This window comes from Geotrypetes seraphini, chromosome 2 (genome assembly GCF_902459505.1).
Source record: "Geotrypetes seraphini chromosome 2, aGeoSer1.1, whole genome shotgun sequence".
Taxonomy (NCBI): Eukaryota; Metazoa; Chordata; class Amphibia; order Gymnophiona; family Dermophiidae; genus Geotrypetes; species Geotrypetes seraphini.
In genome coordinates, this window is record NC_047085.1 from 233795770 (window position 1) to 233818891 (window position 23122).

General features: G+C 41.3%; 1 protein-coding gene across 1 annotated transcript in view; it reads left to right on the top strand.

Annotated features, from left to right (window-relative positions):
- Positions 1-23122, top strand: part of PLBD1 (phospholipase B domain containing 1) — a 96295-nt gene that overhangs the window by 31893 nt on the left and 41280 nt on the right. The window contains exons 4-8 of the mRNA XM_033935207.1: positions 7816-7954; positions 10090-10251; positions 13505-13649; positions 15685-15885; positions 17442-17582. Of these exons, the coding sequence (XP_033791098.1) occupies positions 7816-7954; positions 10090-10251; positions 13505-13649; positions 15685-15885; positions 17442-17582 (788 nt within the window). The remainder of the gene's footprint in view (positions 1-7815; positions 7955-10089; positions 10252-13504; positions 13650-15684; positions 15886-17441; positions 17583-23122) is intronic.

Consider the following 23122-nt stretch of genomic DNA (forward strand, 5'->3'; position numbering starts at 1 on the left):
AATTCGTTCGTATCTGTATGTAGTACAGACATTCACCTACCAAAATGTATAATTAATTCTATCATGGTTTTTCCAATTACTTGTAATCAATTGAATGGCTATACCTGTTAGGATCATAATAGACGACTCTTATATTTGTTTAGAGTTGGTTTCACATGTAAAATTGTTCCACAAATTATAGCCTCATATGACATTGGAACATTTTAACCAAATTGACTTCAAATATATTAATATAAACGGACAAAAATACAACAGTTGATCCAAAGTCCCTATACCAATACAACAATGCCAGCATCTTAGATTTAGAACTATCCATTTTATTTAATCGAACTGGGGTCCAGAAAATCCTATGTAACAAAAATAACCACGTTTGTCTCATAGATTCTGACGCTGTACATTTCTATCTCCAAGTCCAAATTCGTGGCCAATGAGACACAGAAATATACTGTTTCTCGATGCTCTAAATGTCTCTAAGACTATTTTTTGGCTTTGTATTCAAAAATCCAGAAATCAATTTGTACCACTGAGCAGCCTGATGTCCTACTAAATCGGTTTGATAGCAAAGGATTTGCAGGCTAAAATATGTTTTTAAAATTTTTCCAAATTCAGGGAACCCACTCTGAATAGCCTGCTTCAACTGAAACCACCTATATTGTTGAGATTTTAAAATTCTAAATGACTGTTGCAAGTGTGAAAAATCAAGTAGATTTCCATTAGTTATAACGTCATCTAATGTCCGAATACCTGCCTGCATCCAATTCTTCTAAGCGATCCCAGCACTGCCTATTTGAATCTTGGAATTTAACCATAAGGACTGCAACGTAGACTTCATTATGGGAACATCTTGTTAATTTATCAATAAATTTAATTGTTTTCCATGTGTCCAATAAAATCACATTATCCTTAGCGTACCTAGGTATTTTAATACTTAATATATGAGAGTCTCATCAGGGACATGATTTTCCACTCAAGAAATAGCCAGTCTGGATAAGGTTCTAAGAGCTCAGGGAGGATCCAATACATACCTTGCATTATATAGGCTTGATGATGCCTATAAAAATTGGGAAAATTTACCCCACCCTCCGCAATTGGTTTTTGTAAAGATACTAAAGCAATTCTTGCTTTCTTCCCTAGCCAAATACATTTTGTCAATATAATATTTAACTTTTTGTAAAAGGACCCTTGAAAATAAATTGGTAACATACCCAGTTGGTAACAAATTACCGGCAAGATAATTATTTTGACCGTTTGAACTCTCCCCCTCCAAGACAAGTGTAAAGGGTAAAGGGTTCCATTGCTCACACATCTCCGTGACCTTTAATAATAATGATTTTTCATTTATTTTCATTGTTTCTTCCAAGGTATTTTTAATCCATATACCTAAGTATTTAATACCATCCTCCTTCCAAATAAAAGGAAATTCATCAAATAATCCTTTCGTACAATGTACATTCAATGGAAGAATTTCTGATTTACTCCAGTTTATTTTGTAACCAGAGAATTTTCCAAATTTATTAATCAGTTCCAGTAAACATGGTATGGTAATTTTAGGACTGCTCAAATGAAGCAAAATATCATCTGCGTATGCAGAAACTTTGTATTCCCGACCTGCTCAAGGAATACCACAAATCTCCTCTGCTTGTTTAATAGCCAACAGTAAGGGTTCCAAAACAATATCAAACAGCAAAGGAGATAACGGATATCCCTGTCTCACTCCCCTTTCCAAGCAAAAATATATATCCGCCTCGTGCCTTTTTAAAAAAGATAATATTTTTTCTCTTTATTGGGTGATTGAGCCCATTGACATTTAGCGAATATATTTTCAAAGACATTATAATATAATTATCACAGGGCACCAACATAAGGAACTTACATTAAACCATGGCCAACCTAAAATAATATACCTTATACACATCCATTTACCCTTATTTAAAAAACCCCATCCCCACCCCCAAAGTAATGCAACTGCTTGAAAACGCACATCATGACCAGTGAACAGAAACTCACCCAGGCATTTGATCACATAAACTTGAAATTAAATTTCCTTAATATTAAAATAATCTTCATACTAATATAATACTAACTAGTCTTTAAGCCCGTTACATTAATGGGTGCTAGAATATATGTCTTTCTGTCTTTCTACCTGTCCCTGTCTTTCTTTCTGTCCTTTGTCTATCTGTCTCTCTCCCTGCCCCTATCCCACTTCCCTGTGCAGCAGCATTTCCCTCCCCCCCAACTTTCCTGTGCAGCAACAGCAGCGGTATTTTGCGTGCATTCTAGAGGAGGAAAATTATCAAAAGTGCCTTTCAGGTGATGCCTGGTCGGGACCTGGCGAGCAAAATGCCCTTTCCCCTCCGCTTGGGTGTCCTCTTGGATCTCTGCCAGCAGGTGGCGCCGCCGCCCCTTCCCCAGTGGCGTCCCGCGCCCCTGAGCCCGGCTCCTGTCAATCCACTCCTCGCCCGCCGGTGATCATGGTGCTGGAGGGGGCACCTGCCGCCTTCCCCCTGCGGGGACCCTGCCCTTGCTCTTGCTCCTGCTCGGGCCCTGCCAGCTTCATGTCTCCCCGGGGCACTTCGGAAGAGCAGCGGCTGCTGCTGGGGAGCGGCTCGCATTGCTCAGCACCTCATTCGTGCTCCAGGGGGATGTGTCGCACAACCAATGTCCAGTGTCGCACTGGACCGGCGAGAACAGCAGCGTAAGTGCAGCTCCGGCATGCCTGGGAAGCTAAAGATACCTAGGCGCACGCTCGTGCATACTTTAGGCCATTTTACGGCGAGGCAAGTGGCAGGGGGACAGGTCAAAGGCATGCCGGGACAACTGAGCGCAAGGCGGAAGCCCGCGCCAAAGAAAAACAGTGTTTTAAGGGGCTCCGACGGGCGGTGTGGGGCTCGCACCGGCGTTGGGGGGGGTTTGGGGGGATGTAACTCCCCACATTATACTGAAAAGTTCACTTTTTCCCTAAAAAACAGGGAAAAAGTTAAGTTTCCAGTATAATAAGGGGGGTTCAAACCCCCCACAATGCCGATGCGATCTATATTCAGTAAAGTGGGGGGGTTCCCCACCAACACCCCCATCGGAGCCTTTTAAAACACTGTTTTTCTTCGGTGCGGGCTTTCGCCTTATGCTCAGTTGTCTTGGCGAGCGGCCTGCCTCCGTGTTTGAAAATCGAATTCAGAATAGAGGCACACCTCACGGAGCCAGGAATCACAAAACTCTAAGTGTGCATGCGCGCTTAGAGTTTTATTATTATTGATATAAATATAATCATCATTTGTTTATATTATTATTATTAACATAAATCAATAATCAGTTAATATCCTCTCACCTATAATAACTTATTAATTCCCTAATAATTCCCTAATAATTTTTTTAAGAATAAGCATATCAGTACCATTATGTAACCTGATAGCCTACTAAAATTCTATCATTAAACATACAAAGTCCAATCAAAAAAATTTTTAAAAAATTTTTTTCAATACATATTAGCATACACTTCATCATTCATATTTCATAAGGAAGAGATTTAATAACATATTAACTTATATAATTAATTAACTTGAATATATCAGTATAATATAATATGTAACATTTAATATTCTTCTGATATCACTAAACCTTTAAGCTAATAAAATAATTATAATAAATAATCACCCTCACCCTTAAATCAACCTATATTAAATCATATCACTTATTGAACAATATATAAGATATATATTTTAATATCATTAATTTTTTAAGCTAATGAGTAATTAAAATAAACATAGTGTAGTAGATTATCCTTATATTGAATTCATACTTTTCATAAGAATCCAATCTCAAATAATTATATTAAGCGAATTAATCGATTAAATTCATTAAAAATCTTTCTTTGACCTACGAATAATAGGAGGAATTGATTTATAAAAATAAGTATTAATTAATCGCCCTTTTCTATATCCACCTTTAATAAATCAATCAATTAATGATTAATATACAAGACTTCTTTAGAAGATCGTAAAATATAATAAGAAATACTCAAATTACCATATTTAATCTAATATAGAATAATTTGAATATCAAATGTTCTTTAATATATTACCTATCATCATATAATAATAAATATAACACTTCTAAAATAATACCCATTGCCAACCTACTTCTTTTGGAATAAACAAGCTCCATGTAATCAATAAAACTCAGCCCATCCTCATTAAAAATAGATTTCAATTCATCTTCAAATTATAATATATCAAACCAACAACTTCACATCAGTTTCACTTTCCAAACTCCATTCATTAAATTTAACCCCCACTACAATCCAACTTTAACAGCCTAGCATGACAATTTTGTTTAAAACCTTTGTATTCATCATCAATGCATCCTATTTCCATTTCCTTTTTTTCCCCTTTCCTTCAAACTTTCAACATACCAGTTCTGTTATTCCAATAATTTCCAGTATTCCATTTTTAGTGAGTCTTTACCAATTCCCCAATCCAAATTTCTTTCATGTTAAACCATCCAAACCTATAAACATCTCTAAAGCTTACTAGTTTAATCCTCTTCAGTTAGTGGTTCGCTTCACTGTAAACAAATAATTGTCAGTATTTCTTCTTTTAAGATATATAGTACCTATGTAAGATCTCAGTCATGACTACTCACTCCAAGGCATCCATAACACTTTCAGGCTGCATCCTCTTCTCATTTAACCTCTTTTCTTAACACCAATTTTGTTTCCAAACTTTTGAATTTTTAGACACATCACTACATCTTTATTCAATTTATTCATTCAGTCTCAAAACATTTCAGTCTTGTTATTTCAGTTTAAATAATCCACTTTCAATCTATTTCTAACTGAACTTTTTCTTATTCACAATCCAATTCTTTTCCGTGTAACTGTACATAAGCTTAGGAGAACCGCCTTATAATATTTAGACTTTTAATCCATTGGTTCACCCCTTTGAGAAAGATGATTTTTTTAATTTTATTGGGTCATCATATTGCACAGTCCGATTTTCGTGGGTAACTTTCATTGTCGCCGGATAAAAAAGGCCATATTTTGCCCCCAAACGTAATTGAGGCCGTAGTGATAAAAATTCCTTTCGCTTATTTGCGGTCTTTTTTGCAAAGTCTGGCACGAAGAGTAAATTGGACCCTTGGTACTTTAGCTGCCTGTTAGCCTTGGCAAGTCTCAGAATTTCCAAAGTTTTCTGAAAACGCAGGACCCGAAAGATTAACGGTCTGGGTCTTGTTTGACCGTTAATCTTTTGTGCGGGAATTCTATGGGCTCTTTCTATTTCTAAAGTGTGCCCGCTAGAGAGGGAAGCAACTTGGGAATCAAAGCCTCCAAGAAAGATTCACAATCCTTTCCTTCAGCCCACTCCGCTAATCCTAATACCCTCAAATTGTTCTGATGCGAAAAGTTCTCATACGCTTCCATTTGTTTTTCAATTTCTTTTAAGGCCACTCGATCCTTGCTGCACTGCACTTGCTCACCTTCATTTTTTGTAACTTGACTCTCGAGTTGCTCCATACGCTGATTAGCTATTTCCTTCTGCACCTTTAATTAGGTCACTTCCTCACATACAACCACCATATTGTCTGAAGTTTCTTTGAGCAATATTTTAATAGCACAAAGCTCCACGCCAATATCCACAGTCTCCCCAGCTTCAGCGGGTAAGGGAATGCTAGCAGCCGTTACAGGATCCGGCTTTAAATGCTTTGATTTTGCTCCCGCTGTAAAGGCTGCATCAATTTTGGTTTGTATTGAAGCCATCCTTTAAATATTCAATCTGCCAGCGATTATTTTGAAAAAACCTTACTTTTTCACTAAGTAATTCTTATAAATATATGCCTTGGTTAGTGAGCCTCTTAATCAACCGGCCATGTTTGTTGCGCTTCAAGCCACGCCCCCCACATTGTCCATTTTAAAAAATTTTTATATCACTTGAAAGAGCATCTTTTTTGCTACTAAAGTCATTCTGTTTCATATTTGACCCGGCCTTTCTTTGGCCAGAAGTTAGGTCTCAAATGCATGCATTATTCACAAGTGTATACATGCAGTGGTAAAAAAAGGGCATCCTTGACATCCTATTTTGTAATATGCAAATAAGCTATTGCATGGCATATTCCACGACAAGCTTTTTCATCAACTTTGTGATCCCCTCGTGATACACCAAAATATGTATCAGTTGTTCAAGAAATATGACTCTTAGCTTATTCAAGCAACTATCCTTTCTACAACCCAAACCCAAATGTGACGTTTTGGCACTATCTTCCATGGAATGAAAAAAGTGGCCCCGATAACGAGTCCACTAACTTTGGAAGAAGTTGAGATCCAGCTGTAAGACTTTGCACATATCCAACTTCTGAAATGGTCATGTGGAGAGACCTAGACCACTTAACGAGGAATGACCCCACCGTGAACTCTAGTGGTAGTCTCTGTAGTCCTAGAGATACAGGTCATGCTTCTATAGATGGATGCCTGACCTCTAGTGGAAGTATTGTGAGACCACCACTAGAGCTCACAGTGGCCATTTTCTAGAAGGAGCCACTGGGGTCAGAAGTGAGTGGGGATTGCTGCTGCCTAGGCTACTCACTGAATAATCGAGGATGATAAACTCTTTTTGGGGGGTGCGGAACTATAGGTTATAGGTATGGGGGCATTTCCCAGGGGTGGGGTGCTGATGTCAGGAGGGAGTAAAATAAATTAACAGATCCATTTACGTGGTTTCTGGCAGGACCCACTTAGTTTGGGCAGCCAGTATCAGGTTGGTTAGATCTGGATATTCAAGGGTGGTGCCTAGATGTGGCCTGACATGAAATATCGGAGTCTGACTTAGCCTGCAACAGTCAGGGTTTAAAATAAACACAAACACTGACTGCTGTCAGCCAAATACTGACTTGATAGAAGATAAGGACAGAAAAAGAGAATGCCCATATCTTCAAATTGATCCCAAGTTCCCTCTTCAAGGTTAAGTATTCCAACCACTGGACATTAGTCTTTCTGTTCTGTTCTAAACAGTTAATGGTATACTTAGTCACCATAACATAAGACACTTGCAGCACGTTCAGTTAGTTCAGGCTTCCTTTTCTCCTCACTTCTGCCCCGTTGCCATCTATTGAACCCCTGGACATAGGTGTTTCCAGGGTTTAATTTCTGGGAGACTGGGGCTTGAGTGCAGTTAACAATACAAAGTTAGTCTTGAAGATAGGAAGTGAGGTAAATAGAACAATTCCAAACGTTGCAAAATCCTCACTCAACAGGATACAACCATCAAAAAAGAAGAACACACCAACTTGTATAATTCTTCATCTTTCTTTATTCAAAAGTATTTTCTCTTGCTCCCAAGCTCAAATGCCCGACGGGACCCGTTTCGCCAATGTCATTGCTCCTGCCCTGAAAGTAAGAGGAATCCAAAATGAGTGCTCCTTGCTGGAACCCTTGAAAAAGCCAGTTTGGCGAAACGGGTCCCGTCGGGCATTTGAGCTTGGGAGCAAGAGAAAATACTTTTGAATAAAGAAAGATGAAGAATTATACAAGTTGGTGTGTTCTTCTTTTTTGATGGTTGTATCCTGTTGAGTGAGGATTTTGCAACGCTTGAGTGCAGTTCCCAACATATCTTGAGCTCCTCATTTTCTGCAGCCTCAAGGGAAGAGGAGGGGAGGAGCTGAGCCTGGAGCAGAGAGCCATCATTCTTCTCCCTAATCCAACCCCTCTTCCTCTATTGCTCTTGCCCCAGCCCTTCTGCCTCCTCTTTGGCTCTACAACTCCACTTCCTTATTGTTTACAAATTACAATCTAGATATTTCTACAAAGATCTTCTCTGTACTTCATAGGAAGCAATACCAATGGACCAAAGATCAAATAACACTCAACCAGGGTGACCCATTTTGGCGACATACAGGCTATGTTATAGCCCAACTTGATGGACTGCATGACGGGGCAGCGGAGTGGGCAAAACAATGTGCTCAAAAGGTAAGCGATGCCTAAATGAACTCATTCACTTATTACATTTGGTTTCAGTTAGGATGGTTGAAGGTTTATGTGTGGGATTAAATGGACATTACATTACATTACATTACAGATTTCTATTCCGCCATTACCTTTCGGTTCAAAGTGGATTACAAAAAGAGTTATGGAAGAAGGGTTACAACGTTAGATCAGAGAAGGTTTCCAAGAGTGGAAATGTGGCTTTCTATAATCTTATATTGAAACACATTGGGATAGAGTAACTTATTTTTCTGCAGAAGAAAATACATGGTCAGTTCTTTCCTACCATTGAAGGGCATCTCTGCAATATGTATTTATTTAAAAAAAAAAATCTATTCCACTCAAACCTAAAATTTTTAGCAGATTGCAAGATATCAAAACAACAAATTAAAACAAAATAAATATATAACTCAAGACCAAAGCAATATTATTGGAGCTATAACCTCACCATCAGGCATTACCTTTTCCTGCAGAGAAAGAAAATGTTTTAATGTAAAGGTTATAACAATACTGTATGCTTTACAGGCATTAAGAAGTTAACACAGCTAAAAGTGCAAGAGGGGAAAGAGAGGATTAAGACAAGTAGAGTTGGTGGAGAGAGAGAAAATTAGTAAGTAGGTAGAGATGACTTTGTGGCTGCTAGACTGTGCTGGTTGACCAGAATATGGTGATTCTTATATGTAACCAACTTTATTTAGGTAGTTGGAACTGCTAATCTCAACAATAAAAACAGCCCAGTCACATAAATTGATACCTGCTATAGTGACAGGATTGGGAAGAGTTGCTCCCACTGTCGGAGAAGCCAAGCCACATGGTTTCATTGAACCTGAGAGGTGGCTTACAGCTCTTCTTTGCCCACCCAGAGAGGTGGCAGAAAAAGGAAAAACAAAAGAAATCACAAGTTAAAGCAAAAAAAATCATAAACTAAAAAAGCCAAAACCGGTAAAAGAAAAAAAATGAGTAAAATTAATTTTAAATATGGGATAATTCTATGTCAACTTGTCCAATTTCAAGGAGGGTTCCCACTCGACATCGGCTAGGGTTGTTGGCAGGGTCTCTTATCTGATGCGCGGGACCTTCCCCCTCCCTATCATTTCCAGGTTCTCCCTCTCATTTGCCTCCTGAGGTAAGCAGCCCTACTGTTCTCCACCTTGCTCCAGCATCACTCATTCAGGCTTTTCCTAAGTGCAGCATCTCCCCTACTCCACCCCTCCTTCTACTCAGCTCAGGCTGATCTTTTTATCTCCCATCCTCCTTTCCCTCCCCATATGGTGAGTCCAGTATCCTTCCCTGCCTACTTCCCTCTCACCCACAAGTTCTCATGGCAGCCAATCAGTTAGCGGCTCTGCACAGGCAGGAGCGAAAGAAGGTCGCTCTTGCCATGGTTCACCTCTGGACCACCAGAGATTCGAAAGGTATGCGAGGGAGGCAGGAGGGAGGTAAAAGAGTCAGCTGGGACAGGAGGCGAGAGGGATCCCACCTCTCCCAGCTCTTCGCTGGACCACCAGGACTTACAACATGCCCGATGGAGGCCTGCAAGGTATCGGGAGGGGGGCAGGGTACAGAACCTAGCAGGGATGAGGGCTGGGTGCAGAGCCTGGCAAGACACTGCATTTGAATATTAATCCCCCATTTTATATTCGAGTCACCTTTTTTTTGGGGGGAAAGGTTACCTCGGTTTATATTAAAGTATATACAGTACTGCTTTTCAGTAGTTACAATCAAAAGTTTACATATTTCATGCAAGTATTTGTTTTGTACCTGGGGCAATGGAGGGTTAAGGGACTTGCTCAGAGTCACAAGGAGTTGCAGTGGGAATTGAACCTGGTTTTCCTGGTTCCCAGTTTACTGCACTAACCATTAAGCTACTCCTCCTTCATCAGGTTAGCTCTTATTACCAAAATTACTATAATGGTGCAGTACATCAAAGGTCAGTGATTTCTTTCATAGAGAAGGAACTTTGAACTTTCACAGGAGCATAATTTTCATGTATTTGAAATTCGGGTGACAACACTGTAAAATATGATATGAAACAGCTCTGAACCAAAGGCAGGTCAGCCTCTTCAATGCAGATGTATGACTGAAAAATGGTTTGCTTGTTTTCTTCCCCGTGTATCTAGCCACTGTCTATAATTAGCATCTTGCTCCTGAATGGAATTGGAGATCTCTTGGACCTTATCCCTGTGCTGTTTCCTCATGTAAAAACTGACTGGCAGTTCATCAACTGGAGAACACGTGGGGACTTCAGATGGGACATGGGTCACTGCTCTGCCCTTATCAAGGTAATTCTATAATTGCAAGAAAAAAAAAATTCTTTCAGATCTTCCACTGTAATTGTATATTTCTTTTGCAAGTACAGTAAAACTGAAAACCCTAGGCCTTCACAGACAGACCACTCAACTCTCTTTATGCTGATACAAATAATATGAGTTTTTAATAATCAAATAGTAATAGCTTACAGGAACAAATCACACAGCATACAGAGTGATAGAGCATAAACCAGGCTGGCCAGACTGATAGAGAACTTCCAAAGAGTTCTGACTCCTTGGTTCAAGGAGCTTTCTTTTATACGATTCTGACAGCTCTGGTCCATGTTGGTGTATGTTACATTTCACACTGTCATTGGTTAATCATATTCATTATCTTATTTATTAATCTATGGATTGGTTAACATAATTGAGTGATTCTGTGTCACGCCTTTTTTCATATGCTTCTCCCTCACCTCCCCGTAAATGTCCTTTTAATATACCAAGTTCCTCTTTAGAGCATCTGGGCCTAACGGTTTTCCAGCTCTGTGGTTAGCCTTCTTGTACACTTATGTCCGTGGTTCGTCTTTCTTTCATAAAGTTATCATGCTACTTATATTTTTCACCAGAATGGTTTTCTCTCTAACTACGCCCTCTGCTTCTAAGAAAAAGCAGAAGTGTCTTTCAGAGTTGATAATTTCTAGTCAGAGAGCCCATTTTACTTTTTCAGCAACCATTTTAGGTCTTAGCTGTATTGGCCTTGCTGTCACAGGGAAATTCTCGGGGGTCTTCACCTGAGCTTACAGGACTTTTCCTCCCCTTCCTCAAAACCTTGGCTTATGAGCATAATTCGTTCCAGAAGCATGCTTGTAATCCAAAGCACTCGTATATCAAAGCGATTTCCCCATATGAAATAATGGAAACTCGGCGATTCATTTAACAACCCAAAAACATTAATACAAAATACTATATGCACTTGTAATGCAAGACCTCGCTCATTTAGAACAGTCACTACACTCCTGCAGTGTCAGAGAGAGAAGAACAATCGGCTCAGTTGTGATGATGTGACGCATGTATACTGTATGTACTTGTATTGCAAGGCATTGCTTGTATATCAAGTTAAAATTTAATAAAATGTTTTGCTGGTCTTGCAAAACACTTGCAAACCAAGTTACTTGCAATCCAAGGTTTTACTGCACTTTCTATAGTGCTGAGTTCTAGTTCAAGTTCTGATCATGTAGAAGACTGAGCCCCCAATATTTATGTTTAAATGATTTTTATTATTCCAGCAGTAAGAAGCAAATACAAACAGTAGTACCATTCAGGAAATAACATTTTCAACAATATAATCAGTTCCCCTCCCATCCCCCCTCCCCTCCCCTCCCCAAGAATCCATGGCCAGTCCAAAAGCTGAGTGGGAATAAAATCTTAAAGATTCAAAAGTCTACTGTGAGCACGCGGTGTGAGGTCCTGCCAGAAGTGCTCCCACACCTGACAAAATTTGCGACCCGGGCCAAGAGTCAAGTCTCCCACCATGCGTCTCTCCAGTGTTGCGTGCACTATCATTAGGGATCTCCATTGTGCATATGACGGGAGATCACGGGAGAGCCAGTTGGTGAGGATGGCTTTTTTTCCCATCAAAAGGGCTCTGAAGATAAATGCTGACATTCCCTGGGTTTGGGCGAGGCTATATTATAAAATCCAAATAACGCCAAAATCCAAATAACGCCCTCGGTTGCGGAAGCCATCGCCTTCCCCAAAGCAATGTGGTATATAAGCCAAGATGTACTGAGCCCCTAATATTTAAACACTATATTCTGCATTGACTTCAAATGCTAACTGCAGCATTTACATTTATTCTCACTTTTTATTGTTGTATGCTAGGAATTTTAAGTCTACCAGACAAATTACTTTATCCATCCAATATTAATTAGCAAAATGCTGGAACCAACTATCACTCACTCATCTTGTGACCACTATTTCAGGTTCAGAAAACTTAAAAGCATTTTTGTACCAAGACAAGGGCCTGGATGCACAAAAATTAGTCATTAAGACTGTGTGGGTCAATGTGAACTAATTAATTGTCCAATTTTAAAATGGCAGTCGATGTTCAACCGACTTTTCATGCCAATTAGTTTTGCGGAGGTTGGTCGTAATCCCACCCCATTAGATACCATTCTGAGACTTATCTACTTCAGCCATGCAGATACGATTCTGAGACTCTGTATGGCTTGTATTCTCTTAGTTTAATTAAAGCATAGGTGTTCTCAACCATCCCATAGCATGGGTGTCAATTTTCTGTTAACATGTGTACTGTTCTGTAGCTCCTTATTGATGCTGTAGCATGTAGATTCACTATAGCGTGTATTGTTCCTGTAGCTCCTTATTGATGCTGTAGCATGTAGATTTACTATAGTGTGTACTGTTCCTGTAGCTCCTTATTGATCCTGTAGCATGTAGATTCACTATAGCGTGTATTGTTCCTGTAGCTCCTTATTGATCCTGTAGCATGTAGATTAACTATAGCGTGTATGGTCTTAGTTTCTCCATAAAATGTATGTATCAAAAACCATCTCAATTTTCTGTAGTTTTTTATTGATCCTGTAAACTACTGTGTACGTATCCTTGTAATCTGTTCTGGGCTCCTGAGGAGGATAGTTGTTGGAAAAGCGACTTTCACATATGTGCAGAGCTGGCAGGGGAAGCCTGAACAGCTGAGCGAGAGGGGAAGCTCCGAAGCAGCCTCCTGCCACTCAGCTGTTCAGGGCAGGAAGACTTTTTTTTTTTTTTTTTTTCCTCAATGGCACTGATGTCATGCACCATTCCTGTCCTCATTAAAAAAAAAAAAAAAATCATGTTGCTTCCCACCCCACTGATGACAGCCACCCCCCACAACAACGGCCTCTGCAAAATAAGAGCGGCAGGAGGGATGCCTGCTCTCTTCTGCCTTGGTCACCCGGACCTCCTCCACATCACTGACTGCCCAAAACCTGGATATGCCCCCCTTTTAGCCCCCCCTTGTAGAAATCTGACAAGAGGGATGCCCACCTCCTCCTGCCGGCAGGCCCGCATCTTCAAAATGGCGGGCCTTCCACTTCCTTCCTAAGGCCCTGATTGACCTAGATACCTAAGACTCCTCCCATAGGAGGGACCTTAGGCACTTGGGCCAATCAGGGCCTTAGGCCCCTTCCCACTTTAGTAGCTGCCCTCTGAACTGATATCTAATTAAATGTTGTATACTTCATTAGCATGATATGCAGTTTAATCAAGGTTTCTGTCTTGTTTCCAGGTTCTACCCGGATTTGAAAATGTCCTTTTTGCTCACTCCAGCTGGTACACATACGCAGCCACCCTGAGGATTTACAAACACTGGGACTTCAATATCAGAGACCAAAACACCAGCACCGGAAGAATGTCCTTCAGCAGCTATCCTGGTAGGTTCCAGAGAATACAAATGATTAAAACACCCTCTGGGGTAGCTGAAAGGACTGTGGGTGGTTTGGGAGTTAGAGAAGTGTGTATGTTCCTTGGTGCAAATGGTGAACATGTTGTTAAGTTGCTGGCAAAGAAACATACACTCCTGACCAGAGTTAAAAAGAAAGATCAAGTTACGACCTATGAAGCAAGGTTTGGAAGGGTCTAGGAGAAGACCGATTGGATAGTGGTATTCAAATACATATAGGATGCCATTTAACTTATTATTCCATCTCTTCTGGAGGTGAGTTAAGAAATAATGCAATAGAATTGATTTAGGTTTCATGGCATGAATTACTTTGCCTTTTGGGGGTGGATGGGGTGAAATCTGTAACTGGGCACCACAGTGTCGGCACCTTAATATCTCAGGATGCTGTTGTAGAGTATGTCGGCATCTGTGCACCACATTTTGGCACACCCACTTTGCCATGCGAATGATAAGGGTAAGTGAGTGCGCCTGAGTATGGCAAGATACACGCATAACTCATAACCCTGCCCAATTATATGCCTCCTTGAAGTTATGCGTTAAGCAAGTTGTGTGCCTGCATTATACAGTAGAATAGTCGAATATGTTAGTGTTCTATAAATGTGGGTACACAATGGCATCTACATTTAGGCAACAAGTTATAGAATGAGGTGGTGGGATGGAGGGTGGTGGTGATGTAATTCCTTTCATAGAAGGTTCTAAGACCAGATGAGACATCTGTTTTTGGATGGTATATGTCAGCATAGCTATTGCTAGCAATCAGCATTTTCAGTTGGTAGAACTAATGTCAGCAAAGGCCTATGGGAAATTATCTGACTCTGGAATGTTGATGCAGAATTCTGCATCAACATTCCAGAGTCAGATAATTTCCCATAGGCCTTTGCTGACATTAGTTCTGCCAACTGAAAATGCTGATTGCTAGCAATAGCTATGCTGACAGTATATAGGATGTTCTGGTACAGGAGGATGTATCCCGTTTGATTATCTAATTGTGTACTGTATTTCTAAATCGAGCCATTCCTGCTTAGAATGAAAACATAGGGCTCCTTTTACTAAGCCGTGGTAGCGTTTTTAGTGCGCGTTAACCCCTGTGCTACGCGGAGAAATTAACGCCAGCTCAATGATGGCATTAACATCTAGTGCGCGGGGCAATTTAGCGCGCGCTAAAACCGCTAGCGCAGCTTAGTAAAAGGAGCCCATAGTGAAAGTATGCTTTGTGCTAGTTGTCAAATAGTATGATTCATGCTTACCTAGTCAGTCACCAGAAAGATAGAACAGGTTTAAAATGTATTGCAATACAGTATAATCCCGTTATAACGGACTTCAAGGAACCTGGAAAAACAGTCCGTTATATCCAGAGTTACATTTTAAAAAAAACTTTATTTAGGGCATCTTGAAACAACATAAATCGATGAACAACAGTCGCTGCATAACCAAATCAGCAACATCAAGAACAAAACTCAGCAAAATATTGGTATGGCACGAAATGATTGCAAACCAGAACACTGTACTGGAAAGAAAAATACTATGTCATTTTCTTCTGGGCTGCATTTTGATACTATATCACTGGCATGCCACGTGCCTTGTAGGCGGAGCCTGCATGTCCATTATAGCTGAATAAAACTACAGCTAAAAGCGGCTCTGGGGACCAAAATAGTTGTCCGGTATATCCGAAAGTCCGTTATATGCGAGTCCACTATATCCGATGATTTTCTGTATGTTTATAATGGCGCTCGGCCGGGACCAGCGGACCTCGTCCGCTATATGCGAGGTTCCGTTATAAGCGAGTCCGGTATAATGGGATTATACTGTATTAGCTCTTTACATTTTCAGATTTTTGGAGAGGATAGAAGGATTTTGTTTCCTCTGTGGGTCTTGGCCCTGGAATATAGCAGGTGCTGCAGGGACATTCACACTTTTGTGTGGGATGTACAGTACCATGCAAAAGTTCCTGTACAATAATATAAGACTTGGGTTTGTTTTTTTTTTTTTTTTTTTTTGTGGCATAGGTTTTTTGGAGTCACTGGATGATTTTTACCTTCTGGGCAGTGGTCTAGTGATGCTACAAACCACAAACTCCATCTTTAATAAATCTTTGTTTCAACATGTGATACCTCAAGCCCTTTTCAGTTGGCAAAGAGTCAGAATTGCCAACATGATGGCCGACAGTGGCAAATCCTGGGCACTCATATTCTCCAGGTACAATTCTGGTAAGTTTTAAATTTCTGATGGTCATCTCTTCAGAGTCCAGTTTTGAGGGAACCTACCATATTTTTCACTCTATAAAACACTTTTCCCCCCCCAAAGTGGGTGGAAATAAGGGTGCATCTTATAGAGCGAATACTAACTAAGCCCCCCTCCCGTACCTTAATTTTTCCGGCAGTCTGGTGGTCCAGCGCTGTAGGGTAGAAGCTTTCAGCCTCCTGCCCTTCCATCCGGCTTTCTCCCCAGTGGCAGGCAGAGTCGGAGCGGCAAGAAAGCAGGCGTGAGTTTTTCGCTTCCTGCCTTGCCGCTCTGAGAACCGGAACAGCCATTCACAGAGCGGTGCTGGACAACGCAGGAAGTGTAAAACTTGCACCTGCCTGCTTGCTGCACTGCCGGTGCCGTTCGGGGGGAGAAAGGACAGAAGGACAGGAGACTGTAGGGCTGGACTGCCATTCACGGAGCGGCAAGGCAGGAAGTGAAAAACTCGCGCCTGCCTTCTTGCCGCTCTGACTGCCTGCCGCTGGGGAGAAAGCCAGATGGAAGGGCAAGAGGCTGAAAGCTCCTGCCCTACAGTGCTGGACCGCCAGAGAAATTGAGGTAGGGGGGACCTTGCCTGCCTCCGTGTGGGGGGCTCTGTAGGGGGGGTGGGAGGCCCCTGCCTGCCCTGCCACTAGGCCTGCCTGTTCTGCCCTGTCTCCTGTCCCGGCCTGCCCTGTGCCCTGTCCCGGCCTACGACTAGACCACCAGAGGGAGGACAGGGTACAGAGCCTGACAGGGAGGGGTTCAGGGTGCAGAGCCTGGGGTTGTGTGCAGAGTCTGGAAGGGAGAATTTGGTTCAGAATGTTTTTCTTGTTTTCCTCCTCTAAATCTTGGGTGTGTCTTATGGAGTGAAAAATAAGGTATTTTATTTTTGAAACTTCCATGTTGATAAGGTAGGATTAATCCTTGCTTGGACTGTGGGCAAATAAGGGCTTTAAGACTACTTCATAATTTTTTTAAACACCCACAAATATATAGAAATCAGTCCATTAGCCTGTACAGGTAATTATATCACTATTAGTGAGGAAATAAATCTAATGTATATTAAACTCTATAATCTGCTTCAAGGTAGGCTTTCAGTCCTCAGGTGGGCATAGAATAAACCCTGTAAATAAATAATACTGCACCCTCTTTATTTTTATTTATTTATTTATTTTTTTTGGTTCTATGTGTCTGATTTCTTTCGGGAATCTCTGTGTGAAATCTTCCCTGCCCCCACCCCCTCACCTGACTGAAAACTCCCCAAACCAAAAAAAAACAACTAGTAGTCCTTACATAAAATAATTGTAATTTAAAAAATATCTACATAAATCCAAAAAGACTAAAATGACATCTTGATACAACTAAAGTCAATGCTATCATATTTTTGTGTTTTAATTGTTATGTAATGACCTGGGTTAGGACCCTCATTTAAAGTTTGGTTATAATACTTGAATGCTGCATCTCTGATTGCAGAAAATGTTTTTGATCTGTAAGGAGAGAATTTGATATGAGATACCTGTCTTCCTTTCTCTCCCAAAAGGAACCTATAACAACCAATATATGATTCTTGATTTGAAGAAGATCGAGCTTCAGAAAAGCCTTGGCCACGGAACGCTCACTATTGTTGAGCAAATTCCAACACTGGTGGAGTACTCGGACCAGACCAACATTCTCCGGAAAGGTGAGGGCTGGATTTGTGTCCCTGGTAACTCTAAGGTAGTATAATTTTGAACTGGTTTATTTGTTAACAATGAATTATTTGCAGGATATGGCTCCCTTTTTTGAAACAATGCTAAGGGTAATCCAAGCTTGTACCTAGCTTTTGAGATGTAGATTTTTTCATTAGATCTGAAATTATTGTGAATAGTGGAAAAATTATTTAGAAAACTTAGGAGCCAGGCAATCTTTTTGTATTTGCTCTTCTTTTCCAAGTTTTATTTAAAATTTGATGAATCTCTTAATCATACAAAGTGATGAACAAATCTAAAAAATATAATACAGCTATAAATACAAGGGTACAATATAAAATATAAAAAAATGCATAGACAAAACACTTAACATAGACAAGACAAAAAGGGAAACAGGAGGAAATACAATGAATAATAGTAAATGAGACGGATAAGGGATATGACCATAGGAAGGGGTAAAAAGATGAAAACTTTAGATCAAGGCTGGAATTAAAAGGTTTAAAAAACTAGCAGTAAAAAGCATCTTTAAAAAGAAAGCATTTTAACTTGCTTTTAAACTTATTAATAAGATGTTCCTTTTATGTGTATTGAGAGGGAATTCCATTGTTGTGGAGCGACTACTGAAAAATATATTGTCTCCTTGTACTAATAGATTTAAGGGAGGGAACGACCAGCAAATGCTGATTGTTAAGAGCTGGGTGGGGGCATAGGGTATTAAAACTCTGTCAAGGAAAGAGCATGACGTTGGATTTGCTGACATTAAGCGCCAACAGATTTGATTCAATCTATCAATCAGAAACTTGGCTAAGTTTCTGATTGATAGATTGAATTTCTAATGGGTTTGCGAGGTCTAGAGAGTGAAGAAGTTGAATGTCATCTGCATAAGCAAACGCATTGAATCCTATAGGTTGATAGAGAGTCATCAAGGGAGCCAGAAAGATGTCAAACAGAAGGGGTGAAAGAGTAGACCCTTGGGGAATTCCGAAATTTGTGATGAGCTTTTCTGAAATAATGTTGTTAAAGGAAACTAATGAAGAGTGATTAGTAAACTAGGAACAAAACTAAGCTAGAACCTGATCGGTGATGCCTATAGATTCCAGTCGTTCGAGAAGAAGATCATGATCAATGGTGTCGAATGCTGAGGAGAGGTCAAGAGAGATTAGAAGAACCAATTTATGGTGGTCTAGATCAGTGTTTTTCAACCTTTTTTGGGCAAAGGCACACTTTTTCATGAAAAAAATCACGAGGCACACCACCATTAGAAAATGTTAAAAAATTTGACTCTGTGCCTATATTGACTATATATAAAGTAATTCTCTTGAATAGGAATCAAATAAACACAAAGAAAGTATTTTATAATTACTTTATTATGAAATATTAAGTAAACAGAATAGTGAAAAATTATAAAATACTTTATTCAGTGCGAAACCTGGGCCTGTTTGGCTGAACACAAAGCTGATATTCTGGCTGGAATCGAAGAAAGACACACACGTAGCTCTTTGTCAACAGCCGTTCCCTTCACCGCCCCGTCACCGCCATCCCTTTCACCGCCCCGTCACCGCCACTGCCATCCCATTCACCACCCCGTCACCGTCCCCGCTGCATCCATATAAGCCTTAGTACTGTAATATTTAGCTTATTCCTTTCTTATAAATCAAAGTTCCTGCTGCTGAACTAGAGAAAGAGATGTTCAGCTGGCAGGGCTTTGTTTATAAATTTTTATCAACACAACTAATATACTATTTTATCCTAAAGCAAAAAATAAATAAATAAATATAATTTTTTTTTCTACCTTTGTTGTCTGGTTTCTGCTTTCCACATCTTCTCATTCAATTCCTTCCATCCACTGTGTGTCTTCTCTCTACGTCTTCCATTTGCTGTTACTGTGCCTCTCCCTTCACCCCCCCCCAATTGGTCTAGCACCCATCTTCTTCCCTCCGCTCCCCCATAGTCTGGCATCTGTCTTCTTCCCACTCTGTCTTCCACATTTCCCTTCGGGGTCTGTTCCTCTCCACCCTCCTTCAATGTCTGTCCTATTCCTTTCCACCACCACCCTTCCCTCCCTCCTTTACCATCTGTTCCTTTCTACTACCCTTCAGCTCCTCTCACGTGGCTTATCTATCTACCTTCCTCCCTCTTATTTTCATGGCACGTTACAATGTAATTTGTGCAAGCCACTGGAGCCTGCGAGCTCGGTCCCTGTCCCATCCCCACAAACCATCTCGCTTCTGTGCTCCTATTTTCTCCATTTCTAATATCTCCCCTATGTATCTGTCATTGCCCCCCCCCCCTGTGTCCATATACCATCCCCATGGCATGTCCCCTTTATGTCTCTGTCCCTATGCCCCATGCACATAATTTCCCCTCTTTCTGTTACCTTCTTGTGTCCAGATTTCCCCTATCTTCCTCTTCCATACCAGTGTGTCTCTTCTTTTCAACCCCATCTAGCTTTTTTCCCTCTTTCTTCCTCCCCCCCCTGCTTCTAGCATCTGGCTCACCTGCCTGTCCTTCCCTTTCTTTCCTGCTGTGGGTTTTTCTTTCCGTCTTCATCCCCTTGGCCCAGAATCCTTTTCCCTTTCACTCCCTCCTTCCAATTTGAGCTGGGAACACGAGCGATCGCACGGTCCCCGCAGCCACCACTCGCCTGCCCAATCGATCCTACTGTTTAGCCAGCTCTCTCCCTTCGCCTCACCTTAGTTTGTAGGTTTTGTTTTTCGGCGACATGCACGCTTTCCCAAAGAGCCGCGCACGCACGGCTGCTCAGTGTTCAATCTTCTGCTCTGCTGCAACTTCCTGTTTCCGGTTGCGTCAGAGCAGAAGATCGAAATTGAACAGCAGCGGGGACCGGGGGAGTCTCATGGGAGCGCGTGCGGGACCCGGCCTGAGGCCTAATCAGTGTCTGCACCGTACGGCACACCAGGCAACATCTCGCGGCACACTAGTGTGCCGCGGAACAGCGGTTGAAAAACACTAGTCTAGATGATAGTGAATAACCGTTGACATACCTATTAATGTGGTGTTGCCTGAAACCAGTCTGGTTGGGGTGCAAGATGTTTGTTTTCTCTATGAATTTGGAAATTTGATTAAATAGGACTTTTTCTGTTAATTTTGCTAAAAATGGAATATTGGCGATGGGCCTGTAGTTTGATTTATCATCTGGACTGATTTTATGATCTTTAATGATTGGCCGAACGATTGCTTCTTTCCAAGAGACAGGCAAAATACTTTGTGAAAAAATGCTTAATGACGGATGGGGGGATTGATTCGTCTTGGGAACCCTTTAGTGTTAACCTTCTGAATAAGTCACTTCTTGATCTCACTAAGACTAGGGAGATTAAATAGGGCACATTTAGAGGAAAAGAGAGCCGAGTCATCTACTATGTTCCTATGTTACTATATAAAGCCTGCATCTTGGACATCTTCTCCACAGTTCTTTTTGTCGATAATATTAGACAAAACATGTCCACAACGAAGTCATCAGCCTTAATTGCTGGCCCTATTGACTCGGCTCTCTTTTCCTCTAAATGTGCCCTATTTAATCTCCCTAGTCTTAGTGTTCATCCCACGCTTCTTTGAACTCAGTCACAGTTTTACTCTCCACCTCTCTCGGGAGCGCATTCCAGGCATCCACCACCCTCTCCGTAAAGTAGAATTTCCTAACATTGCCTTTGAATCTACCACCCCTCAACCTCAAATTAAGTCCTCTGGTTTTACCATTTTCCTTTCTCTGGAAAAGATTTTGTTCTACGTTAATACCCTTCAAGTATTTGAACATCTGAATCATATCTCCCCTGTCTCTCCTTTCCTCTAGGGCAGTGGTCTCAAACTCAAACCCTTAGTGGGGCCACATTTTGGATTTATAGGTACTTGGAGGGCCGCAGAAAAAATAGTTAATATCTTATTAAAGAAATGACAACTTTGCATGAGGTAAAACTCTTTTCCCTACCTTTGTTGGCTGGCGACTTTATTTTTCTGTGCTTTAACTGTTTCCAGGGCCTTCTTGTCCTTTGACTGTTTTTCTCTCCGTCTTTACTTTCTGCCTTGCATCCATTTTTGGTAAAGTCAGGGATAATAAGTAACAAAAGGAAGTCAGAAAAACATATATCAAAAAACACTAACATCTAGTCTCGGAGAGTGATCAATGTTTCAAGAAGTCGCTATGACTGGAAGGTGAACTCCTTGTGCAGGGTGGCTTTCATTAGCTCACCCTTTGGAGTTTCATATCTCTGAGTGCTCAAAAAAACTGTTTTGATTACTCTCTATAGGCAGCATTCTCAATAAGAAGTCAGTTTCTATGTTTTTTGTGTTTTTTGCATCCATCTTTGGCATTAACTTAATATTCAATTTTTCTGCTTTCTTTTCAAAATCTACGTTTCCATGTCTTACCTTCCCTTCTATCTCTCTCTTCTTTTGTCCCTATTTCCATGGTCTGACATCTCTTTCTTTCCTTTCTCTCCCTCCCTCCTTCCTTCCTTTCCCCTGGTCTGGCATCTGTCTCCTTCCCTCCTCCAACTTTTTATTTCTTTCACCCTACCCCCTTCTTTCTTTCTCTCTCTCTCCATGCCCCCTTTCTTTTTTTCTTTCTCCATGCCCGCCCTTTCTGTCTGTGTCCCGTCTCCCTTCTTTCTTTCTGTCTCCCTGTCCCCCCTTTCTTTCTTTATTTCTTTATTTCTTCCTGCCCTCCCCCAAGCCACCACCATTGGGAAACAGACCGCCACCGCTGCAATCGGGGAATAGGCTAGCGCCAAGGTCTTAGCTCTCCCTGCTTATCTTCCCCAGCGTGGGGCCGACCAATTCTCACCACCCAACGTCAATTCTAACGTCGGAGAGGACATTCCAGCCCAGCTAGGTAGCGATTGCCTGGCCTGGAACTTCCTCCCCAACGTTAGAATTGATGTCAGGTGGCGAGAATTGGTCAGCTCTGAGCTGGGGAAGATAAGCAGGGAGAGCTAAGACCTCGGCACTGGCCTATTCCCCGATTGCGGTGGCTTGGGGGAGAGCAGTGAAGACGGAAAGGGAAGCAGATTGGGGACTCCTGCTTTAGGCGAGCCATTTGCCAACATTCCCTCAAAAGAGACTTCTGCAAGTCCAATTACAGCAGTTGCGGTTTGTACACGATTGTCCTCTCCACAATCGGAAAACTTGTGAAGTGGAGAGGACAGATCGCGGGCCGCAAAATAGTCCCTGGGGGTCCGCATGCGGACCGCGGGCCGCGTGTTTGAGACTGCTGCTCTAGGGTATACATATTCAGGGCTTCCAGTTAGAGAATGACACGGTGACAAAATTCATCACCGTTCCCGTCCCTGCGGATAACCGCGGTAAACCATCTTCATGTCATTCTTTAAGAAGAGAGGGAAGAATCAGAGTATGAAAGGCCACAACCACTGACCCGCAAGCTTTGCTCTGAAGAATTCTGGTGTAGAAGGACTGAGGTTGAAATAGACACTAGAAAATGACAATGGATTATTTCCCGCGGTTATCCGCGGGAAAGGGAACGGTGATGAATTTTGTCACCGTGTCATTCTCTACTTCG